This window comes from Pterocles gutturalis, unplaced genomic scaffold, assembly GCF_000699245.1.
Source record: "Pterocles gutturalis isolate BGI_N339 unplaced genomic scaffold, ASM69924v1 scaffold5265, whole genome shotgun sequence".
Lineage (NCBI taxonomy): Eukaryota > Metazoa > Chordata > Aves > Pterocliformes > Pteroclidae > Pterocles > Pterocles gutturalis.
Genome location: NW_010140520.1, coordinates 2,124 through 25,297, shown reverse-complemented (window position 1 = coordinate 25,297; position 23,174 = coordinate 2,124). Strand labels below are relative to the sequence as shown.

General features: G+C 48.4%; 1 protein-coding gene across 1 annotated transcript; it reads left to right on the top strand.

Annotated features, from left to right (window-relative positions):
* The first annotated feature begins 96 nt into the window (after nucleotides 1–96).
* On the top strand, nucleotides 97–22,768 carry LOC104460761 (zinc finger protein 185-like). Its single transcript, XM_010083704.1, has 26 exons — nucleotides 97–122; nucleotides 761–841; nucleotides 1,582–1,665; nucleotides 2,847–2,885; nucleotides 3,491–3,574; nucleotides 5,224–5,298; nucleotides 5,921–6,001; nucleotides 6,428–6,496; nucleotides 8,005–8,094; nucleotides 9,462–9,506; nucleotides 9,877–10,029; nucleotides 10,843–10,920; nucleotides 11,432–11,530; nucleotides 12,349–12,447; nucleotides 13,070–13,183; nucleotides 13,756–13,836; nucleotides 14,054–14,155; nucleotides 14,618–14,764; nucleotides 16,043–16,156; nucleotides 16,423–16,518; nucleotides 17,680–17,781; nucleotides 19,277–19,345; nucleotides 20,366–20,446; nucleotides 20,807–20,909; nucleotides 21,455–21,553; nucleotides 22,381–22,768. The coding sequence occupies exons 1-25, from the start codon at nucleotides 97–99 to the stop codon at nucleotides 21,551–21,553; spliced, it is 2,211 nt and encodes a 736-aa protein (XP_010082006.1). The 3' UTR covers nucleotides 22,381–22,768.
* The last annotated feature ends 406 nt before the right edge of the window (nucleotides 22,769–23,174 follow it).

Below are 23,174 nucleotides of genomic sequence, written 5' to 3'. Positions count from 1 at the left end.
GAGCTGAGGAGGGTCACGATAACTGATATGATTTGTGCCGCCTGCAGCACTGCCACGAAGGGATACAGCCCAAGCCGTTCGTCCTCTGGCTACAGGATGACCACGGAGGATTACAAGAAACTGTGAGTGTGCGGAGGGGAGCAGCGCTTTCTGTCTGTGCACAGGCTCAGCAGCACCTCAGTGACAAAGCCACCTGCACATGGATGCCTGGCTGAGCACTGCAGAGCTTTCACTGGAAAGTGAAGGAGCTCCCAGTGCTACCTCCAGGCCTGTGTGGGGCATAAGACATTCCTTGAACTGGTAATGGCCTCTGTATGGAGGGAATTTTATCCCTTGGTGGTCATTAAGGCAGAAAGTGGAAGATGCAGCCTGGGGACTTGATCTGCAGCATTGTTGGCCCCTCTGAAACCAGGAGAAAGGAGGGGCCTTGTGGCAGAACCGCGCTGCTGACATTTCCTGCACAGCTTTTCATGTCAAAGACTGTGGCTCTGATCTGAAATGCAGCCGAGCATTTATCATGAACCAGCCCCTAGGCTTAACCCCTATACTAAGAAGATAAAATGCTATGGGCGCACACATACCCCAATGTGCATGAAAAATACAAATGTCTTGCATGCTTGTGTGCAACACTTCTAGGGTCTGCACCCATTTCCACGTGCCCTGCCCTTGGGTTTACTTTGGCTTTTGCTTGTGCTGCCTCTGCAGCAGTGTACAGAGGCAGTTCCCTTACCATGGCTCTCCCTTTCCCTTTGTATTGAAGAGCTCCCTATAATGTCAAGCAAAAATCAGTGGACTTGGATGAGGATGATGTGCCTTTTACTCCAGATGAACATAAAAAGAGGTATGCCCTGCAGGTAACCACCTTTCTCTTGCAGGGGCAGTGACAAGTGGACTGACTTCACTTTAACTGTTCATTACCGGGAGGGTCAGCTGAGCCATTAGGGCTGATTGCAATAAAATAATAATAAGCAGATATTTCTACACAGAGCGCATCTATGCCCACAGGCGACTGCGTTCCCAACAAAATATAATTAAAAGCCTGACATAATTCAATCTGACAGCATACCCCAATTAATTTGGCAGCTGGAAAGGGGTTGTGGAATCCATTGGCTGCGTAGTATCTGTATGAAAAGATGGAGACGTACAAATAGCCTGGCAGCAAAGGGAGAGTCCACCTCCTGCAGCCTACCTGTGCGTCGCTGAGTCTGGACTACCTGGGGACTCACGGTCCAGATCCAGACGGGTCTCTGGTTCTCATCCCAGGAGTAGAACGTGTTTTGTCTGTGTGGCAGATCTGCATCTGATGCAGCCAGCGTTGTTGCTGCTTTCAGTCTAGTTTCTGAAGATACTTTTCCTCAGACACAAGACTTTTACAAATGAAAACCTGGCAATTTGCCTGAAAAAAAAATAAGATGTTGTTAGACCTCTTAGCTCTGGCTGGATTCGTGCTACCCAGAGCGTGGAAGCTCTGTCAGGGCTAGCACCAGCCTCCACGGGGTTGGTCACCTATTGCCTCTTCAAGGCTACACCCAGCAGCCACGAACAGCATGAGCAGAATGTCACCCCGTCCCTCCCTTCCAGGACAGAGGCAGCCAACAGTGTCCTGAGACGCACTGCCAGCAGGGAACGTGCTTACGTCCTCTCAGCAGCCAAGAAAAGCAGCGGGTGAGTCTTCAGCGTGCGAGTGTGGGGCAGGAGAGAGGGAAGAGGCTGTTGAAGGTGGTCTCACAGGGATGGTGGCCTGACCCAAGGTGATGGGCACCTTTCCAGTGAGTGGAGAAGATAGAGCTGCTCTCGCTCTAAAAGTGCCAAGGGTATCCGCAGGTTTTTGCAGAATTGGGGAAACCCTCCAAGAGTCTTGGGAAATCTTCCTTACTGAAGGGGATGGAATTTCAGGAAGAGGAAACCCATGATAGTCCCTAATTCCCTGAGGCCTGTAGTCAAGACTTCAATTTTCAGACTCTTCTTCATACTGCTCTCTCCGGTTTGGTTGCATACAAGGGGAAAATCAGAACAAATATAAACTGCATCCAATACGGATCAGCTTTTTGCAACACAGTTTGCCTTTACATTGTGTTAGAACAATACCTGAATTTACAAGATCCTGATCATAGCTGCAGCTTCCAAATAGTTTTGTGGGGAAAAAGAACCTAACGGGAATGTGTGGGTGTGTAACAGGAATGTGAAGGATGTGTGGGAGCTACCGGTGTTCAAGGCTCTGTTGTCCATCTCTTTCCTGGGAGGGGAAAAAGAAAAAAGAGCAGATTTCCAAGGTCTCTGATCTTCCAGGAGCCATGATAGTGACTTTTTTGCAGCTCGCTTTCACTATAAATCCTTTTCCTCTTGACATAACTCATGGTGACACAATGAGGCACCAGGAGGTTGCTAGTGCAGGAGGAAGCAGGGAGGGGATGTGCCAGCAGCACTCAGCTGTGCCCAGAATGAGAGCAGTGCTTGGGCAGGGTTTGTAAGGACCTTAAGGCTGTTTGCACTGGCTGCTGGTTCCTCTGGCGCTTGGGTATCGTGTGGTGTGGAGGGAGGCAGGTCTGTAGGCAGGAAGGAAAACAGCCATCAGAAAGGTATAGAATTAAAAAGACCCTTTGGGGAACCTTTTTACTTCACATGTTATAACCAGCTGCTCTTCCTGTTTTTATTTCCCCTGCTCTGTAATTTGCTCCGGTTTAACGCACCTGGCGGCTGTCAGCTCTGCCCAAATGGTGTTACATGACCCCTTAATGCCTCGCACCATACGGATTACGGGTCAGAGACTCTGTGGGAGCTGCCCCTGCCCAAGGTGTGTCATTACCTCCAAACTTCTAACTCTTGCCTTTATGTTTCCTTTACAGCAGCCCTACACAAGAATTTCCACCCTTGTTCGCCAAGAGGTAGGTCACTGACCCTCTGGAAGTACTGCTGGGCTTGTGTGTCTGTGTACTGTCCCAGGGTGCTGTTCACGCTGAGATCCCAAGTGTTCCAAAGCCGAGGAGGGACTCTTCCCTTAAAGGGATTCTCTGGGTTGAATCACGGTGGCTTTTGAGAGCCCAGAGTGCTGTAAACACCGAGAATACAGTCCTGATGATGCTGTGGGCTATGGGCAACCTGAACCAAGGAAAGACTCGTCCACTGCCTTTCGTCCTCCAGGGAAGGCTGGTTCCAACCAGCAGGGTGAATGCTCTTCAGGCATTTCACTTCTAAAGCAGTTGGTACGATAGGGAAATGATGCCTAGGACACTCTCTGGAATTTAAGCATTCAGCTGATGCTTTTTTGTGAAGCGACTGTGACAGTGGCTGAAGATCTCGCTTCATTCAGCTGGTTGAGATGCTCACGAGCAGCAGAGCACAGGGAGCATGAGGAGCAGGAAAAATCTGCCTCTAGGGGAAACAGAGGGAAAACATAGCTTAAGGAAAACAAGAATAAACTGCCTGAATGAGCTAGCAGTGGGGAATAGGAAACGGTGTGATCTTTGTCTCTCTTTTTGCCTTGTGAAAGAATTGAGATAGAAGAAGAGGAAGGACAGCAGAGGAGGAGTCCAACGGCGTCTGGTTCATGCAGGTTTCCACCAGATGACAACAGGTATTTACCTCATCCTGGAGTAGCATGTTAGCTGCCTCTGATTTTAGGGCACGCTGGTTTGCCATCTTTGCAGATAACTGTGTTTATCCGCAAGGTAGCAGCTCTCTGCACACAACTAGAGATGAAGGCATTTCAAAAGAGACTTCTCAGAAAATCCTGCTTGACCCTTTCTTGCAAAAAGGGAAAGATCCAAAATGAAAAATGAGGTCAGCTAACTTGGTGAAAAAAATGGGCAGGCAAGGGGACAGGGCCAGTGTGTCACAAAGTACCCAGCTGACAGTCCCGAGGGTGACAAACTGCGTTTAACTACAGGCTCGCTCTATTGTGAGTGGTGTGGTGTAAACCTGCCCCTGAGTCCCTCTCCTGATCACACTCCGCAGCTCAATCAGTCCTGGCTTCACAAAGTGCTCGTATGCCACAGGAAGGAGCCTGGCGGCACTTCTGGAAAGACAGCTCGCAGGAGAAGTCAGAGCAGGTTTAGATGAGCTCACCTACCATCCAGCAGCCATCAGATAGTGACGATTTTCTTTTACTAGCAAACTTGGCTGCGTGAACTGGCCCCATCACCTAGACATGAAGTACTCAATATCTCATTATTTCCAGTCCCCTGAGCCAGCTCTCTGCCTTTGTTAGACTTTAGATTTAATTATTCAACCATGATAGCAACAGATAGGTGTGACCAGAGAGGTTTGAGAGGTTCATTATCTTTAAATTGATCTTTGCCTTGATGGGAGATGTTAGCCTGGGTTCAAGCCCCCAGCCCCTTTCACAGGCTGCTGTGAAGCCCCAGTGTAGGCAGAGCCGGACGGAGCTGTGGCAGACAGGCTGCAGCACTCTTGCCGTGGTGAGACCGGGGGACAGGCTGGCTGTGGTGTAAAGGGACAGCAGTGACACCCTCCCCTAGTCCACACTGCTCAGGAACCGCTGGCACACGGTGTGGGGCTGAGTGGGACCAGTCTGCAGAAACGCTTGGCTGAAATGGAAATGTTTGCCCTAGGAGGGAGAATCCTTCTCTGTTTTCAAGCAGATTCTTTTAATTTGGGATTCAGCACTCTATTCCTGCTCTGAGGGGTGGCTTGATGCCAGGCAGTGGCATTATTAGCTTCTCTGCCACTCTGGTCCTCAGTGGGCCCAGCAGGGAGTCCAATAAACGAGGCTTTTCAGGCTGAAATGCTTTATTTTCAGGATGGAGGAGCTGCCTCATGAATTTTGGTAGCAATTTTGTGCCATTGTGGTGCAGGTCTGAGAAGGGCTGGGAAGCAGTTACCCTCCTTTGCTCACATATTACGCATGTGCACATAGTGAAATCAATTTTGTGAATGCACTGAGCTTTAATCTATACATTTGGGGAACTTGTTTTTTAGTGCAAACTCCAATGCTGGGGATAGAAACAGCTCCAGCTGTACTACCTAGGAAAAGCCAGTTTCTAGTGACTGAGTATTTCAGCAGAAAGATACCAGTGACATCAGTGCAACAGTGGCCGGGGCAGCTGCGTGTGAGTGTCCTTGCACAACGGGGTTTGGCCTCGCTGCCGAGGAAGCAGTCACAAGAGTTGTGGGCCGGCCAGCAGGATGCGTCCCCCCACAGGAGAGGGCACCTAAAAATCTTTTGTCTTTAATGCTTGTTACTTGTGGGGCTTTTTTTGTCAGTACTAATGGGCCAAGAAAAACCACCGCTGGGTCTTCCTGGAATGAGCCAAAGCCAACAGCAGTGTCTCCCTCCAGGTAAGTTTTATAATGTCTTGGACATTTTCTGTAGCTGTAGCAGCTCACATGTAGCTGTAGGTCAGAGACTTCTGTGGGCACCCCTCTGGGAGGTGAAATGAAGCAAATTTGTCAGCCTTGTACACGGGAGACTTTTCTTAGATGCAGGCAGCTGTTTTAAAAAGGTTTTATGTCTGAAATCTGTGGTATGTCCTGCAAGGATCTGACAACATCCTGGTAGAAGTGCTCAAAACCTGAAAGGAAAAAAGACAAACATGCTCAGTCCTTTCTCGCCAAATATGTGCAGTGGAATGATTTTCAGCCGCTTTCAACTTTGATTGAATTCATGACTATAGTATAAAAAACTGTTGAAATGGATTTCCACAGCACTGCAAACAGCGCTTTGGTTACTGACCTTGTTCTGGTATTTTTATTCTTTGTGTAACATTGGCAGATATCAGTGTTTTTAATTTAAAAATTGCTCCTGCTAAGATGACGTTGTAAGTGAATGTATTGAAAACAATGATGTTTGTTTTACACTTTTTATTCACAGAAAGGAACACCAATGCAGGAAGATTTTGGCCAGCTGCAGTGGGGAGATGGTTTGTTCAGGAATAACAGCTTTCTTTGCTTTCTCTTGCAGCACTGAAACAGACAGTAAGATCCAAACAACCACATCCTCAAGTGAAACTTCAGAGAGAATCTCCACATCTACTGAAATCAGGTATGTCTGTTGGCCCTGCAGCATCCTCAAGTTCCACGAGGGATAGCAAGGGGCACGCTGCGCTGGAGAATTGGGCTCTGCTGGGTGGTATTTTCCCAGATACGCGTGGTTGTTCTGGACACAGTGCAGTCATGGAACAATAAATACTATAGCACAGGGAATCTAAGAAAGCTGCACTTTACAACAGCATTCTGGGAGGAAATACACCCAGATGGAAGCTGCGGGCCTCCCACGGCTTGAGCATTACTCGGCTCTTTCTGGTGAGAATATGAGCCCAAAAACTGCAGACCTTTCTATCTCCTGAACTGCTCAGGCTTTCGTTTTAATCCGGTCCCTGCGCTGTATGTAGCACACTTGCTGTATGGTTCCTGTGCCTCATGTTGTGTCCCCTCATCTCCCTAACAATGCTTGCTGTTTTTCTTGCAGAAATGGTGAAAACAGACAGGCTCCTCATGGGAAACCCTCACCTGAAACTGTGTCACAGCCTGGCGACGGGTGAGAAGTTGAGAAAAGCTGATCTGTGCTGCTGAACATAAGGCGCAACCCTGCTTTTTGCTCAAAACCAGTATATACCTGCTAGTGCTCTCAGACAGCTGGCATCTCTCCAGTCATGGTCCTGGGCTGCTCTCCAAGAGCATCATCTGCTGGCTGGGCTGCAGCTCTTCGGTTTTCTCTGCTCTTCCTTCACCTCCCTCGAGGATTCTCCTCTCTGGCTCAGTCCCGAGAGTTTACTTCATGTGGTTTTGTTTTGTTTTGTTTTGTTTGCCACTGCAGTTGCCCTCCCACTGCTGTTCCCTGGGGAGCTTCTTCCAGCCACAAGGGATGTGTTGAACCCCAGTTGCTGGTGGCTCCTGCTAACATTGGTTCTGGTCCCCTGCACCCTGTAGAAAGTCTGAAGGGGTGGCTGAAAGTGTAAACACTTCTGCTGTTTGGAGGAAAACCTAAGAAAGAAGGAGCTGATTGGGAACCTAAAAGCATGGGTACAGGTGCTGGACACATTAAGGGGCAGAGCTCTGACACTGTGTAGCTGCAGAGGTGAGAGGGGAACTTGCAGTTGAGTGCAGGGAAGCTTCTGGCCCCCTGAGAGAGAGATCACTCCCTCCTTGTACGCTTATGTCCAGTAGGTAGTCTTTATCCTCTGGACTGCACAGGAGAATGCCGGATTTTTAAAATACATCCCATATTAGCAGGGCTCTTTTTGTTCTCAGTGGTACCACCCTGGACTTTTGTCTGTGTCCAGACTGGAGTAAGCAGAGTTGTACACGTGCCCTCCCATTTCGCTCTGCTGTGCTTAAGCAGCTGCAGAAGGCTTGGGTTCCCCAAATGAGTTTCTGTAGCATATACGGTTAATTGCAGCACGCTCTCCACTTCCATCAGTGAAGATAAAGCTAGAAACAATCCCAACCTGATCTCTCAGGCTGAAGCAAAGTCTTGAGTGCTTGAGAAGAGGTAGAGGCTGGCCTATTGTCATGGTCATTCAGCTGAGGCCCATAAATCCATCCTTGTATGTCGTTGCAGGGACAGCCCGATGACAATGCACCCCTTGTGCTTGGGGTCAGCTGGGTCACATAGCTGCTCCTAATTGTGAGGCCGTCTCCCAGAGAAGTTAGAGGATGCCTCATTACTTAAGCCACCTAAAACTGGAGTAATTGGCAGGGAGGGAAGGAGACAGATGCACAGCTTGAAGGGTCTGGGGGAGTGAAAGATGGGTGTAGGGTCCAGCTGGTGGGCCTGTAGGAAGGAGTTTCTGGCCCATGAGCAGAGAGAGAAACACTGTTGTAGGGCACTTATGCTCACCTCGCTGCAGGGAGCAACACATCTCTCTGAGTAACCCGTGAGCTGCAGCCAGGGCCAGTGTACTCAGAAGGTTGGCCAGTCCTGTCCTGATAGATGGAGTTAGCCTTATTTTGTGCTGCTCCTAGCTAAATGTCAGTAGACTGTTCTAGGATGATACACTATAAATGCTGTCAGGTCATATCTCACCATCATTTTCCTCTTTCTAGTGACAAACCTCTTAAGGAAAAGTCTGAGCCATTCCCATGGGATGGGGATGCACTGGCCCCCAGAGCGTCTGTGGTTTCCACAAATGGAAGGTAGAGTTAGTGTGAAATTCCTTTCTTGACTTGAGTATTGTGCACATCATAAACTGCTGCTCTTGAGCTGTATGGAAACCCGGAATGGATATTTACTGAAGGAAAAACTGTTCAATCTGTGCTTCACAGAACTGCAGCAGTTTCTCTACAATTTTATTTAAGAAGGGGGAAAAAACAGAAAACGCTACCCTCTTCAGTAAAATTGTTCCAGGTTTTTTTTTATTTCCATCATACAAAAAAAGTCACTTTTGCGGGTCATTTCTGCATTCTCCAGGTTTATTGCCAAATGTAAACCAATTCTGCAATGTAATTTGGTTGGTTGGTTTTTTGCAGTATAGAGGGGTTCACACTCACACAGTCCCTCTAAGCCTCCAACCTCCACCTGCCTATTCACTTTTACAACAAGAGACCCCCCTAAAAAAACCAAAAACCAAACCAAACCCCAAAACTCAAACACAAAAGGAAATTGCACATCCTGTAAACTGTCTGGCGAATGAAAAAGTTCTGTGATGAGGAAAAGTTGTTTCCTGACTCTCCTGTGTGGAGCCAATGCTAAGGACGTCACCGCTGCCAGTGGACCTTGCTGGAGGCACACCTCCCTCTCCAGAGGTTTCATTTGATCTAGAAACATCTGAGAGTCTGAGGGTACCTCTCAGCGATCCGCTGAAGGCAACTGAAACAGCTCAGTTCCTGCCTGTTCTGCAGCTGCACGTGGCAGTCTCTATGCTGTCTGTTTCACAGCTTTTCTAGGGAGTCTGCACCCCCACTGGAAAAAAATCTGAGATTTTCCAATCAAGAAAGGTTGCAAACTGCAAAGAGCAGTGGCTGTGCTTCTGTCGTGCCCGAGAAAGTGGAAGTAAGGGAGGAAGGGTGGTGTGCAGAAGAGGAAATGTTCAGTGAGAGCTGTTCACTCATGGGCTGTTCGCTGCCCACAGCCTGGAAACAAAAAACCAGAAACAGGATTTTTGGATCAGACACCTGAAGTTCCCCATTTTGTCAGCTCCCCTGAGACAAGCCAGAGGATGTCAGGGCTGTTCCTTCCCTCCTGGGCGTGCAGATGGAGGTGCCTGTGTAGCAGCTGTGGGCTGTAGGACATCCCACTGGTTTTGGAAGAGTCCTGGCTTGAATTTCTAGTGACTCCATACCACGGGCATCTGTCATGCGTCGATGACGTTCAGAGTTACTGAATGCTCCTTTTTACTTCAGATGCACTGAATTTCTCCAAAGTTTCTTGCCATTTTACCTGTAGAAATATCCTTAGGAACATCTCAGGATTTTAGAGATTTCCTACTCTCTCTTTAATTCAGTGCATAAGAAAATAATTGTAGAACATCACCCAAACCAAAGATGCTTTCTATCCTTTTCAGTTATTCTGAACACACAGAAGCTGACAATGGATTTTACCCACCAAAGTAAGTTTAAAATCCACTTTTTCTTCTTGATTTTAGAGTGAGAGGGGTCTTTTCCTGACCTAATACTGCCCTAAAAAATACGTTCTGGGAGCAGCACTTGCATCCACTTGCAAAGCGGGGTCGACCTGATCCACCAGATTGAAATGGACTGAGATCTTTCAGCTTCTTCCCCTGCACCAGCATGAGCTGGTTGAATTTCTGTCTCTGCCCTTCAGGTCTGCTGCAGGAAATTTACCGAGCAAAGCAGGAGGGAGGACAAGACGTTATGTTTGAGACAGGAAAATCTTATGTTTGATTTTTTTGCTTCTTGCTCCGTTCTCCACCTTGCTCAGCTTCCCTCTGTGACCCGTGAATCTCCCTGTCTCATCAGGTCCAACTCTGGTTGCAGGGACAGACCTGCAGATGCCACAGAGAAGCTGCACCGTCAGTATGAGCCCTCTCCCTACCTGGACGGTGCACAGTCTGGACCTGCGAGGTCAGGGCCTGGTGCTGGTACCCACAGGGCTGCTTGTGGAGGGCGGGTGTGGGAGGGGGAATAAGTAACTTGTCCAGAGTGGAGTTGGAAATAGAATCCAAACTGGGCAACAAAACAGGGGGAGCCAGGAAATCCCAGGTGGCTAACCAGTGGGAACGGCATTCTTTCTGTTTGCTGTTACACATCAACTTTTTTCTACAGAAGCATCCTGGGAGCTGATACAACAGCTTTATCGTTGCTTTTAGCATTAATCTCAAAAGTGCCTCCACTCCACATGCTTTTTAGAGTGCGCTTGTTCCCCTGACAACGTCAGAGGTGTGGAGTCAGGAAAGAATTGCTGCTGTTGACATCAAGCACACTAATCTCCCTGAAGCTGTTTTCTTCGCTTACTTTAGTCTGTTATTTGGGGACTTGTCTCCATGTATTGGCTTACCAAAGGGCTTGAGGTGAGCAAACCATGTTTTCAGACCTCCCAGCTGAGGTGAGGAGGATCACAAGGCTCCCAGTAGGATGATGTAAAACACAAGACCTAGAGCTGCTGGTAGTAATGTAGGAACATCTTCCCCAAAGTTATTCATGTTGTGCTTTGTCCCGGGTGCATGATCCTGTGACAGGCCAGAAAGTGACATATCCAGCCAAGATGTGTGTGAATTGAGGCCAAGAAACTGCATTAGTTCCACTGACAGCCTCTATTCTTCTTGATTAGAGATAGTGAAAATGTTTTTTCTGAAGAAAAATCAGTTCTCTCAGAAAATTAGTTTCTGTTTTCTGCTCTCATATAATAAGTGCAGTGCTGTTATTTCAAGTCCCACTTGAAGCCTTGGCAAGCTGTAGATTCTTTCCTTTTTTTGACAGGTGTAGCTTGCAGTCTGGTGTCCCCTCTCCTCCTACTGACAGAGCCCCTGTGCACCTAGAGGACACAGAATATACCTTTAAAAGGTAAGAGTGGGGTAGATTTATTTGACATATGAGTAATGCTGAGGATTGAGGGAAATCTGAATGGGCAGGCACAGAAAGAGGCTTCTTGTCACAGCTTTTTGTCCTCAGGATGAAGGCAACTGTGCTGAGGTTTAAAGCACAGCTTGCAAAATAAACCAAGAGTTTTGCGTTGTGTCCCTCCTCCATTGCTGATATGAGCCAAGCACCCCAGCTTTTTTTCCCGCCTTGGTGCTTGAGTGCTTGGTAGGGTTCAGTCGCTGCCTTCTCACCCACTGATAATCCAGTGAAATGCTGCAGCAATGCTGCAGTGGCAGCAGGGGAGCTGAACAGCAGCTGAAATACACTGAAATGCCACTGTTGTCTAAATATGGTCCCTAGAGAAAAACCCTGGTGTGGAACAGTGAATGGTAGAGACTGGTGTAAGCCTTGCCTGGTGAGTAGAGAGTATTCACTACTGCAATGATTCATGTGCCAGTTATAAAGATGTAATGAGTCTTTCTTTAATTATCAGATCCGTGGTGGGCTACAAGGAGAGAAGCAGCACCCAAGAGAGCAGATACACGAGTCCCGAGGTCCCAGCATACAGCAAGCCTTACTGGGATGAAGCAACGTAAGGACCTGGGGTGCTAACCCTACGTTTGCTGATCTATTCTTTCTTATTGTTGAAAGCCTTGGTAATCCTGATTGCTCAGGAGATATCGAGCACCAGAACAACAGCATCATAAGGGCCATTTGTCCAAGCAGCTCTGAACTGCTCCTCTCTCCAGCATCCACTGAAGTAGTAAATTTCCTCCCCTGTTCACTGAGGACTGACCACATAGCAAATGCTTTGACCATTTCCCAGTTTCTTCCCATCAGCCACAGCCTTGCTGCATGTGGCACAACGTGCAGCCTGAGGAAAGGGAGTTTGAGCTAGAAAGGCAAGGGGAGACGAAGCCGTGTTGAGTGGTATCATTGGATAACCTGAATGAGTGAGTCTGGCTCCAAAAAAAACCCCTTCAGAGTGTTGGACAGGGAGGAACACTTCAAATTCTGCCTCAGGTATCATCACACACTGTATCAGATGTGGTGCCTGCCCTGGAATGCACATCTTGATGTGTGATATAGCCACAGTAAATAATCCGATACCCTGCAGGTTGACTTCCATGCTAGAAAGCAGCGTGTTTGTCTAGAGAACATAGTTTGGACTGGTATTTTAAAGAGCTAATTTCAGCATGTGAAAATGTTGCTGCTTGCTCCGTCCACTGAATTCCAAGCAGTTAAGCGGTGCTTAGTGCCGTGAAGTCAGTGTTTCACGTGCTGGTTACAGCTTAGCCCTCGCAATATCCTCCACCAAAGCCTTGTGACTTTCTTCTCAGCGTGTCCTGAACTGATCTGTCAGGTGTTGGTGCCTGGCAGCCATGTGTGGGGTTTCTTTTTGTTTGCCAGGTCTTCCCAGGATTTCAAAGAGGGGAACACCGCTAGAGAAAGGGCGCATGAGAGCACGCAGGCCTCAGATGACTATAAACCAGAGCTGATCCAAGAAGGGTGAGTGCTCAGTAGGACTTATCCACAGTATCTATTAAGTTCATAATTCTTCATGTCTTTTTCTGTTCCCAATGTACCTGAGACCAGAGAACAGCTCCTCTGCTTTGCACCCAGGAGCAAGGACTTTATAATGGCACATTACAGCAGGCGATCCCTCCTGCGCTGTCGGAAAAGCCACTTGGATGAGAGAGAGCCACACAGTGGGTGAAGTCCGAGAGACAGTTTCTGCACATGGTTCCCTTGGTGCTACAATGGCAGGCAGCTTCTGCTGCCCAGAGATCTCAGCAAGTACTACCCAAGCATTTATGAATGCTCCAAAATCACGTGTGAGCATGTCCTGAGGTGTTGGAAGCAGCTGTCAGTCTGAGGAATTCTGATGAGTGCTTTCTCCTGTGCCTAATGTTTTCCTTCTGCGACAATCTCGGATGAAAGCCCTTTAGCTGTGATCCTGCCAGCTCAGGTGGGATTTGTGTGCTCGATTCCCATCAGATCCAGTACCAGGGCAGTTTGGAAGAGCTCTGGCCAAACAGTGTGTCCTGCTCCCTGATGGCTCCTGTCTAGGGAATGGGTATCTACCTGCTCCAGCATGGTTTTTGTCCTTAAGCACATATCTTTATTTTAGGTTTTTGGACTCAAACCACCATACTGAGAAGGGACAAGAACCTCCTGACCATGACATCCACCCAGAGCCTCCCAGGTCAAGGGAACACACTGCACATGAACCCAGCATGACTCGGTAAGGAACCAGATAATTACCCCGCTGCCATTTCCCGCAGAATGAGGGTTAAATCCTTGTGTGTCTTCCCCCACATACATATGCTGATAAAATATCCCAGGCTCCACTTTTGTGCCTGATTGTAGTGCTGCTTCTACCGGGTGAACCTTTTACTGTGCTTTTCCATGAGGGCCTGGGAGAAAACATCCTCATGAGCTGGAGGCATCAAACACTGTCCAGCTGCACTGCCAGGAGTTGCTGCCTAGACCTTACATTTGGAAGCAGAGACTGTCTCTAGAGACATGCCAATAAGCAACCTCATCTGGCTTGGGGTAACACCTCTGTGGTAACGCTGAGTCTCATTTCTGACCTTAGTCAGTGTCAGGTCTCATGCTGCACTCCGGTCACACTGGCACAGGACCATTTTTGAAGGTATCTGTATTTTCCCTCTGTTTGTTTTTTCACTTGTCTTTGGATTACCTGGCAGGGATGTTGTACTTTTCTCGAGGCAGGAGATTCACCAGGGGTTGCATCCACATCCTGCAGTAGTTCTAGGCCCTTGTGCAGATTATAATGGTCTTCTGTCTTGCCAGGCCCAGCTCTCTACCCAGAGAAAGCAGCATCGCTGCTCCAGAGCCCCAGTGTGCAAATGAATCTGACCCACAGCGGGACAGGTACGGAGCCAGGGGACCATGCATGGCTTTACTGCTGTCTCCTCGCACATCTTGCATTCTCCCTGCTGCCCTGTTCAAGGGCAGTACAAATGCTCGTTTCTTGGCTAGTGAATTCTGAAACCAACATAAACGTGATATTACTGCATTTACTCACCGCAGTGGGCAGGTTTGGACACAAGTGCTAAAGCTGCTAACAGGCTTTCTCCTCCCTGACCAGGATCACTTCAGCTTACGAAGAACAAACCTGCCCCACCACGGACAGTCACCACGAGAGCCCAGGAGACTGGAAACACAATGAGCCCAGCCCAGGGGCAGCCAGGTACAGTGGGACTGTCCCTTTGTTCTCCCCAGCAGTGGCTCTCAGTCCTTGTCCTTTGCCATTCCTCTTTTGCAATACAAACCTGGCTGAAGTCCTGGGCCTGTGGAAATTCACCCAGCGTGTGCTAATCAAATGAGACTGACCAAAGGAATATTTGGTTTAGGATTCCAGACACAAATGGTTGTTCCTATTTCATTTCCCTTATCAAATTAACTTAAACGACTGCTGAATCTTGCAGCATTTCATTGTGCTGGGAATTCAGCTTGTGTAGGTGAGGGGAAGCAGTACAGACCTCTGCCATTTCCCCTGCCTTTAATTAACAGCATAGTGTCTCAGGTTTTCCTTATTGCCAGTAGAAGGTGGCACAGTCCAGCCTCAGCAAATCCTGAACACTTGTGTGAGCTGCTCGTAGTAAATACAGGCATTGGCTTTATGGTCAAATTGGCTCTCATTCCTTAGCAGGTCTAACTTCAGCTCAAAAGAGAGTGCGTACGAGACCCAGCATCCCATGCCACTGTACACGGACCGCCAGCCTTTTAGCACCAGTGTGCCAGCACCCAGTCACCGGATACCATCCTACGTAGACAGCCAAGTATTCGGCACCAGAAGGTAAGGGTTTGGGGATGGGATGCGGACAGGGAAAGCTGCTACCACAGAAATATTTGACAGAAACTCTGGTCCGGGTTGTACGATCACTGCATTAAGAAGTGAGAATAGGATTTTGTTCTCAGAGGGAGCAACAGTATTGCCAGGTCACACAACACATAGAACAGGATCATTTTTGGACCTGAAGGGCTAAAGAAGGGATTCAGGAGATCTGAGCTGATAATTGCTCTCTAATACTGTAGAGTCCTTGGGAGGTTGTACTCAGGCCACCTACACGGTGCCTGGAAGCCTGACAGATGTGTAGAGACCCCATGATGATTCAGGAGCAGTCTGGTTTTTATTTCTCATGACCCTCAATGACATAAGAGACAAGTTGTACACTTATAACTACTATTTATAAATATCTCTACATTCATGTGGTCTGAATGTAACCTTCATCTCAGCATTTTTCAGAAAGTTGGAGTCACAAAGCTGGCATGTTCTTTTGGAGGTGTTTGCAGACTAGGACAGAAAAATGGGACCTTTAGCGTACTTCATAGCCTGTTATCACCCCTCCGGCACTGTGTGATGCTGCAGTGCAAGAAACTCGCGCTTCATTCCTGCCCTTGGGTTTATATTGTAGACCAAATGCATGTCTTGCCTAGAGCAGGGTTTTTCTCATCTTATGATGAGCTTAGCCTGTCCCTCGTTCTCTCTTCAATGCAGCATTGATTTGCAGTGTTTTTCAGCATTGTTTAACATTAAGTTATACAGTTGCCTGAAGATTTAATCAGGATAAAACTGCTGATACACAATATAAACATAATCTGTGCCCCAGGGCACTTGCAAGGAAAGAATGACCAGAAGCTATAAGCTCATTTTCTCTATTGAAAGAGCCGGAGCTCTGCCCGCAGGTTAAAGCCATTCTGGTAATGAGTTCCTCCTTGGAAAAGGAAAAAGGTGCAAGTCTGAGACCCAGATGGGCCAGCTGGTCAGCAGGTCACGCATGCAGATGGTGCAGTGGTGGGTTTGGCGAGTGCTGGGAAAGGAAACAATCTTGAAGATCTATCCATTTATGAACTGCTTCGGCTTTACTTTCAAGCGTTAGCTTTTGAGCCTCCTTTCCTAGCCTCAGAGATTTGTATCCATGCTGCAGCTGCAGAGCCAGCACAGGTGAAGCGGGCAGAGCTAAGGGAGAATGCATCATGATAGTGACTGCCGAGACGAAATACTCGTTAGCCAACGCGGGGACTCCAGTGACTCCTGGCACAGTGTAATCAGGGCTTTGTGCTTCCTTGCCAGACTTACTCCAGATTACGAGGGGAGAGTTTATGATGGGAGAAGCAGCCCTAAGAACAGCAGATATGACAGCACTAGTGCCAGGGGGCACTGTGAATTTAACCCCACGGCCGGACGGTAAGAAGTCAAAGGGAATCCGGACCTGTTAACCCAAAGAATACCCCACTGCTGCATTTATTCAGTATCTGGAGTGTCCTGACCCACTTCTTAGTAATTCCCTGGGTCTAAGCATGTGCAGTGAGGTGCTGCTTGCGTGGGTGGCTGTGGTGTGTGGGTGATTTTGATGCTAAGCAGGGAGATGTTTAGCCAAGATTCTCGCCACTTGTGAGAATCCCCTCACGTGCTCAAGTTCAGTGTTGAGATTGTATCACTTCCTTTCATAGCCACGACTCCCTTCCCAGAGATCCCACCATGTCCATTTCCCAGAGAAGCCACAGGGTGCCGTTCTACATGGACAGCTTAAACTATAACAGCACCAGGTAAATGGGTAGTCTTGATGGTTGTGAGGGAAACCTCCGTGAAACTCTTGTGGAAGAGAAGCCAGGAAGCAAAGCCAAGAGCTGAAAGAGATGTGAATGATTTCTAGGTAGTGGATGTGTGATCTAGAGGCACATACTCCTAAACCATTCCTAGCAAAAGCTACCCAGCACAGAGTCTGTGATACATCCAGCTCTGGTCTCTGGAGATTTTTCACCATGTGGGGTGCCAGAACAGAGTGACACGAGAATGAAGAGCTGGTTCCTGGCTACCCTCCCTTGACCAGAAGTCGGCCTTTGCAGAGGCTACAGAAGAGAGGGTTTAAAAGCAAAGAGAGATGTCAAGAGGGATGATCTTTATCTCCAGAACGTCAATGATTAAATGACTGAACTGGTCACAGAACAAGGCTGTTGGAAAAGGTGAGAGGTATCCGATATGGAATACCATTACCCTGGGCTTCCTGCAGTCCTTCGTGGCAGTGTCAGTCCATCCACGTGTGGTCTGACACTGGATGGAGGCACCCGCGGAGGTCTGGGTGTTCGATCTGTAAAGGGGAGCGTGTTGTGGATGTGAACAGGGGGGACAAGATCCCTGGACAGCCTAGGACTGGCTCCAGGCAAGGTCAGCTTCACCCCTGCGAGGCAGCCTTAGCAGGTCTCCCTGCTGAGTGGACAGGCAGAGCTGTTTGCCAAGGACATTTTAGTAGCTGTAGCTTTGCTGCCTTCCCCTTCTGCAGCTTTTGAAATTATTAAATTGGGGATAGTTATGCTGGGGGTAGTCATGTTGGACTTTGGCCAGTATGTCCCCATCTCCTCCTCTCCTGCAATGTGTTGTATGCCGTTCCTCTCCGTGGCTGCTCCCATTCAGGCTACGTGATTCACTTAAGCTCTGTACTTACTTGAAGATCTTGTTCTTTTCTCCTGTGGCCCTAAAAATGAGACTTTTCCAAATCACTTCTCTGGGAAAATCGTACTGTTATGTGGCAGACATGAAAAGAGAAAGGAGCCTTTTTGGTCTGTGATAAAGGTGAATTCATCTGTGTGGTTAAGGGCCTTAATATTGCAACCTCCAAACATTAGTGGTAGGTCTTTTCTTGGCTGCCAGCTTGGATCATGTCCTGGCTCACGTCTCCAGTGCCCACAGACTTTTCTCTCTCTTGCCAGGCTTCTCTCAAGTTCGAGTGAGAGGATCTGCAGTCCGATGGCCACCTTACCGCACAGCAGCCCAGCAGCCTCCGGGTACCAGCCTGATTCCAGCACTGCCGGGTAAAGAGCAATGTGTGGTCGTGATCCTCCCGCAGCAGTACAGGTTGTGCGTGCAGCCGTCTTGTTCGGTGAAGTCAAGCCAGGCTGTGCTGCTTGGCATCTGGGCTGCGGGACATTTCTCAGGCACTTCTGGCTAAGAGCACAGACACTGTCACGGTGGCCAGAGCCACCAAAAAGGGAGAGATGGGCTGGATACTCTTCTCCAGGTGCCCTTTTTTAGAGACCAGGATGCAGCTCACTGTAGGAGTTGTGCCTTTTTCTCCTCAGCATAGCAAAATCATGAATCGTCCATAACATGTTCTATCTGGAGGGACACGATGAAGCTCCTTGTGCCGTTCACACTCATGAGAGGTGTGGGGCTCTTGGAAGACTCTTTACTTTGTTGTCAATCATGAGCAAGCGAGCAGTCCATAGCAAGTGTTACCAGATTTCAGTGGGGCTGGCACAGGACCCTGACCTGTCACATATTACAGAAGACAGTGTCCTATTGCAGTGCGGCTGTCAACTTGGAGTTGTGTTCTGGGATTTGTGGTCTCTGCAGGCTCCACGCCAGAGGTGAAAAGTGCTGCACAGTTTTACACAATGTAGACAGGGGTTTCAAAGCAGTGAGAGGTCAGCGTAGGCTTTGACGGGCAATATGTGGCTCCTCCTGGCCTTGCTACAGCCTGCTTATCACAGCACCTGGCTACGCAGGAGACTCTCATCTGAAACACTCAACATGGGAAGTGTCTGTGCTAAGATTAAAAAAAAAAAAAAAAGCTTTTCTTTTCTTTCCTTAGCTGTGACATGGCTTAGTTTGGTCATAGAAGAAGAGAGGATTAATCATAGCTTATAGGCAGCAACGAAAATGCACCATGGAGAAGGAGCCTGATTAGTTCATTTCATGGCTCTGGGAAGAGAGCCGGTGGGCACAGTGTCTCCCCTCGCTCTGCGGCAGAGCAGTAGACAGACAGATGGGGGCATGGCATTTTGAAATTAGAATTTTAAAGAGGGAGAAATGTGCAAGAAATGTCAGCTCTGTAAAAAAAACATCTCCAAAACAAACCAGTAGCAATTTCTAATGGATGAATATGCTGGAGATATTCCAGTGACAAAACAGTCGCTGCAAGCACTGCTGTGCCAGTAGGGTTTGCACGTTAACAGGCAGAACCACAAGCTCTCTAAATACTCATTGTGTGCGTAATCCTGACACGATTTGAAAAAGACTTATCCTTGCAAAATGGGATAACTGGATGAGAGAGCTATATTATCCATCCCATTGTTTTTAATTAACTTGATTTGTTTTGGTGGGTTAATTAGGGGGGAATATTAGGTGTTATTTAGCAACAATGCTGGATATTCAGTATTTATTCAAGACCAACAGCATCTCACTCTGTGTCTTTTCATGCACGCGTTCCGGGTCCAAGTGTACCCATGTGGTCCCCCGCGCTGTCTCTCATTAGTTCCACTCTTTTCTAATGCAAATGCTTCTCCTTCTGTTTCCATCCCTTCCCAGAAAAGGGGTCCTCTTTGTGAAGGAGTACGTCAACAGCAGCGAGTTATCGGCCTCCCCGCGCTACGGCAGGTATGAGCAGTGTCCACAGCCAGTCGTGTGCCTACCTATGTGTGCAGAGCAGCAGCGTGGGGCTTTGCCAGCTACCACACACCAAGCAAGCTCGGGGCTGGAACAGTTAGCGCTGCGTCAGCACGCCGTTCTGCCTGAGCTCATTAGCCCTGGAGGGATGGTTACATCGGGTGGGCAGAGTTTTGCTAAGGCAGCAGTGCTGCTTTGGGGATGCAGACAGATGACTCTGCAGCCCGCTGTGCTGTCTAGTCCCCTTGTGGTGACAGGAGGACCCTCTGTCCCACAACTCCCCATGGAGGGGTAAGCTCCCCCGCCTAAGCGAGCTGGTCTCTAAGGTGGGTGACAGGGTGAAAACGCCACACTACAGTTTTTTAGGCTGTGTGTTTGGCACTGCCAGGCTTCGCTGTGCATTTCCACACAAAAACAAATGATTGGAATTGGTGAGAAAAATGTGGAGGTTGAGGGTTCTCACTCAGAAAAGGTATTTATGAGTTAGAAAAAGTTGAAAGATGCCATTTTCAAGCTTAAATGTTCAGTCTTTTGTATTCTGCTCAAAGGTAACTACGTAAAGCTACCCCAGACTGACCCTTTCTCTTTGCTTCGGCAAGGTGGTTAGGTCTTCTCGGCCTCCTCCTGAGCTGCATTTGGCAAACCCTCGCATGGGACTAACAGCACCGGCTTCCTGACAGCCCCTGCTTGTCCTGGCTCAGAGGGTGACAAGGGGCAGGGCTGCTGTGTGCCTGTGCCACGCCGCTCAGCCTCAGGCTCGAAGGAGCCCCATTTCAGGGTGTGTGCCCCTATTTCCAGCCATGCTGCCTGCATCCTGCCTCTAACTGTGGGGACAGCAGCAGCCAGATACATTTTTCGGTGCTCTGAAGTTAAGTGTTGGGGCCATCAGCTTTCTGCTGTCTCTGTTGTCCCTGGAGGTGCCTACTCCTTTGGGTTAATGAATAATTATTCCCTCCGAGATGCTCTTCCCGTATTTCACTGTCAAGTGCTGATATTTCCTTCTGTCTCCAGCAGCAGCCTTGTGGATTTGACCGATTTGGAGAGAGCAACCTATGGCCACCACAGCTACCTCTCCAGCACTCCCCTGCACAGGTAGGACAGTTCGGAGCTGCCTCGGGGGTTTCAGCAAACTCTTAAACAGAAATGACTCTCAGGTTTTGCTTTTTTAGAATATTGGTATGCGTTTGGTGAAATAACAGCATGAAATGTAAATGATCTTTGGAAAATGCAGTGGCAGTGAGTTAAGGATGTGTACTGTCCTGCTGTTGTGGTCTCTGCATCCCTGGGATAATGTGTGTCCCTCTGTACTGTCACTTGACACAGTGAAACACGTGTAGTGGCGGGTAGCTGGCACAGAGCAGGGCTGGGGTTAGGTAAGAAACCTCTGGTGCCAGTGCTGGGACTGGAACCAGCTTGTGTTAGAGAGGAATTCACTCTGCTGTTCCTTCACAGGTCCAGTGAACCTGTCTGCAGTTACTGCAGCCGTGAGATCCGAGACTGCCCTAAGATCATAATAGAGCATCTTAACATCTGCTGCCACGAATACTGCTTCAGGGTAAAAAAAACCCAACCAAACCTTAACTACTGGTTACCTGCTATGTGCTGCTGTGAAACGGAGTGGTGGGGGGAGGAATCTTGCTGCAAATTCTGTCCTCAAACTTTCAGAGTAATGTATATAGTGTGTGGCAAATGCTTGCATCCACTTTGGGACAAAAAAAGTCGTGCAGTCACAGGTGTTGGTTGTGTCCCCAAAAGTTTTCAGCTCCTCAAATAAATGTGCATTAGAACAAGGAGAATTCTTTATTGTCATCTCATAGAATAGCAGCCCCCTCCTTTCTCCTGTCCCTGTCCTTGTGGTAGACTTGCTGCTTGGTGGCCTTTGTGCCCCAGTGCAGGTCTTGCTGAATCTGTCAAACCTCGCAAAGCTCGCAAGTCAGCTCTGTCTGTTGTAGAAAAGTTTAGCCTCCAAGCTCACTGCTTTGGTGTCCTCACACCTCTATAAAATGATACAGAGACTGTTAGTTTCTCTGCCCCCTCCTTGCTGTCAGTACTGCCTGGGGCTTTGGTTACTGTCCAACCACGTTGTTTTCCCTTTGGCAGTGTGGAATTTGCCACAAAGCAATGGGAGATCTTCTGGATAAAATATTCATCCACCGGGACATTGTCCACTGTGACAAGTGCTACGAGAAACTCTTCTAGGTGAGTGCCCCGTTGCAGTGTCAGCATAAACAGCTGGAGGAGAGACCTCATGGAGTTTACTGAATGAAGAGCATGTAGCCCTCACAGTTACTGACTGACCCAGACAGGGATTTTACTGTGGCTTTTTACTGGGAAGCAGTGACCCTTGCTGCGGAATTAGCTAGAAACACACCAGAGCTGGTCCCAGGGGTCTTGGTTAGAGCCAGAATCTTGGGCCATGATGTGATAAACAGGCTGTGTTAGCTTCACGTGGGGGAGACAGCCGAGGGCTGGCTCCAGTGAGGAGAGAAATGTCCCTTAGAGGCAGAGAGGCCTCTCTGAAGGTAATTAAAGAGTTCTTCCTCATGTCCTGGGCTAACCCGCTGCAGGAGACTGAGTGCTGTTTGCAGCCCTAACGTCACCTCCAGCAAGGAGGCAGCATGTCAGTGGCAGGTGCAGTTACTGTTTTACGTAAAGATCCTCTGCAGTGAAAACCACTGGGAGAACTAAAGAGTTGTACACAGATGACAAGGACGTAGGTTGGATATGGTTTTGTTTTGTCTGATGGACTGGGTGGGCCAGGAGTCACCGCAGTGGCAACCAGAAACCCTGCCACTGCTCTGAGATTATAAAAAGGAGCCTCCTTTCCTCCCTCTGCCTCCTGGTAGAGAGAAAGAGGGAAAGGGGCACCTGCCTCGCTGCGTACGCGGCTGCTTTGCTTGCCTCTTAATGCAATGTGGCTGGCTGGGCCTTTTTTTCCCCTTTCTTCTCCCTTTTTTTTAACCTCTGTTGCAGAGTTTTCTGTGGTACCCAGCTCCTGTGTTCACCTTCTCCTTATTTGCTTGCAGGGTTTGGCAAAGTTGGAGGAGGCAGCCACTGGGAAGTCCTCAGCAGCACGTATCGGAATATATCAAGCAGTTCCTGACTGGCTAAGATAGCAGAATTCCTGCTCCCTCCTTTCCTCAAGTTATTTTCCCTCTCACTGCCTCATCACAATGACTGAGTTTAACACCCGCTAGTTTATGCTGTCAGCTGCACACAAGACAAGTGCCAACGTTAACAAGATAAGGCAGTGTCATCTGCAAAGATAAGTGGGCTGATTTTTCCAAAGGTGCCGAGTCCCTCTTTAACTTCATTCAGATTCCAGAGTGCTCCCTGTGTGGGAAGTCAGGCAGAGCTCCTTAGGTCTATCTACGCTAATTGCAAGAAACATTTTCTGATTATTATTATTTTTTTAATTTCTGCAATCAGGCTGCAGCTTAGTGCGTGTGAGCTGGCACAAAGCAAGCAGATATGAGAAGTGTTAAAACACTAAATTTGGATTCTTGGGAGGGTTTGAATTTAGTTCTTAGCAAAAGCCTATTTCTGCTTCTCTCACCCCCAAATTCTGCCTAGAAATAGCTTCTGCCTGATTTCCGCTTGCTTTCCACAGGCTTTCAGGAGCACTTGCAGACTCACTTTACTCTAATTCTGTGTCAGCTTTAATTTCCCCTTCCTGCCTACTCCCTGGTGGATTGCTGCAGCAGCATGTGTGTCTGCTGTCTGTTTGGGAAGATAACGCTCTCTTTCACCTGGCAGTTTAACTTGGCCGCTGATGGTAGGTGTCCAGTGGCCGTACAAAACGTGCCAGAGAATAGGTGTC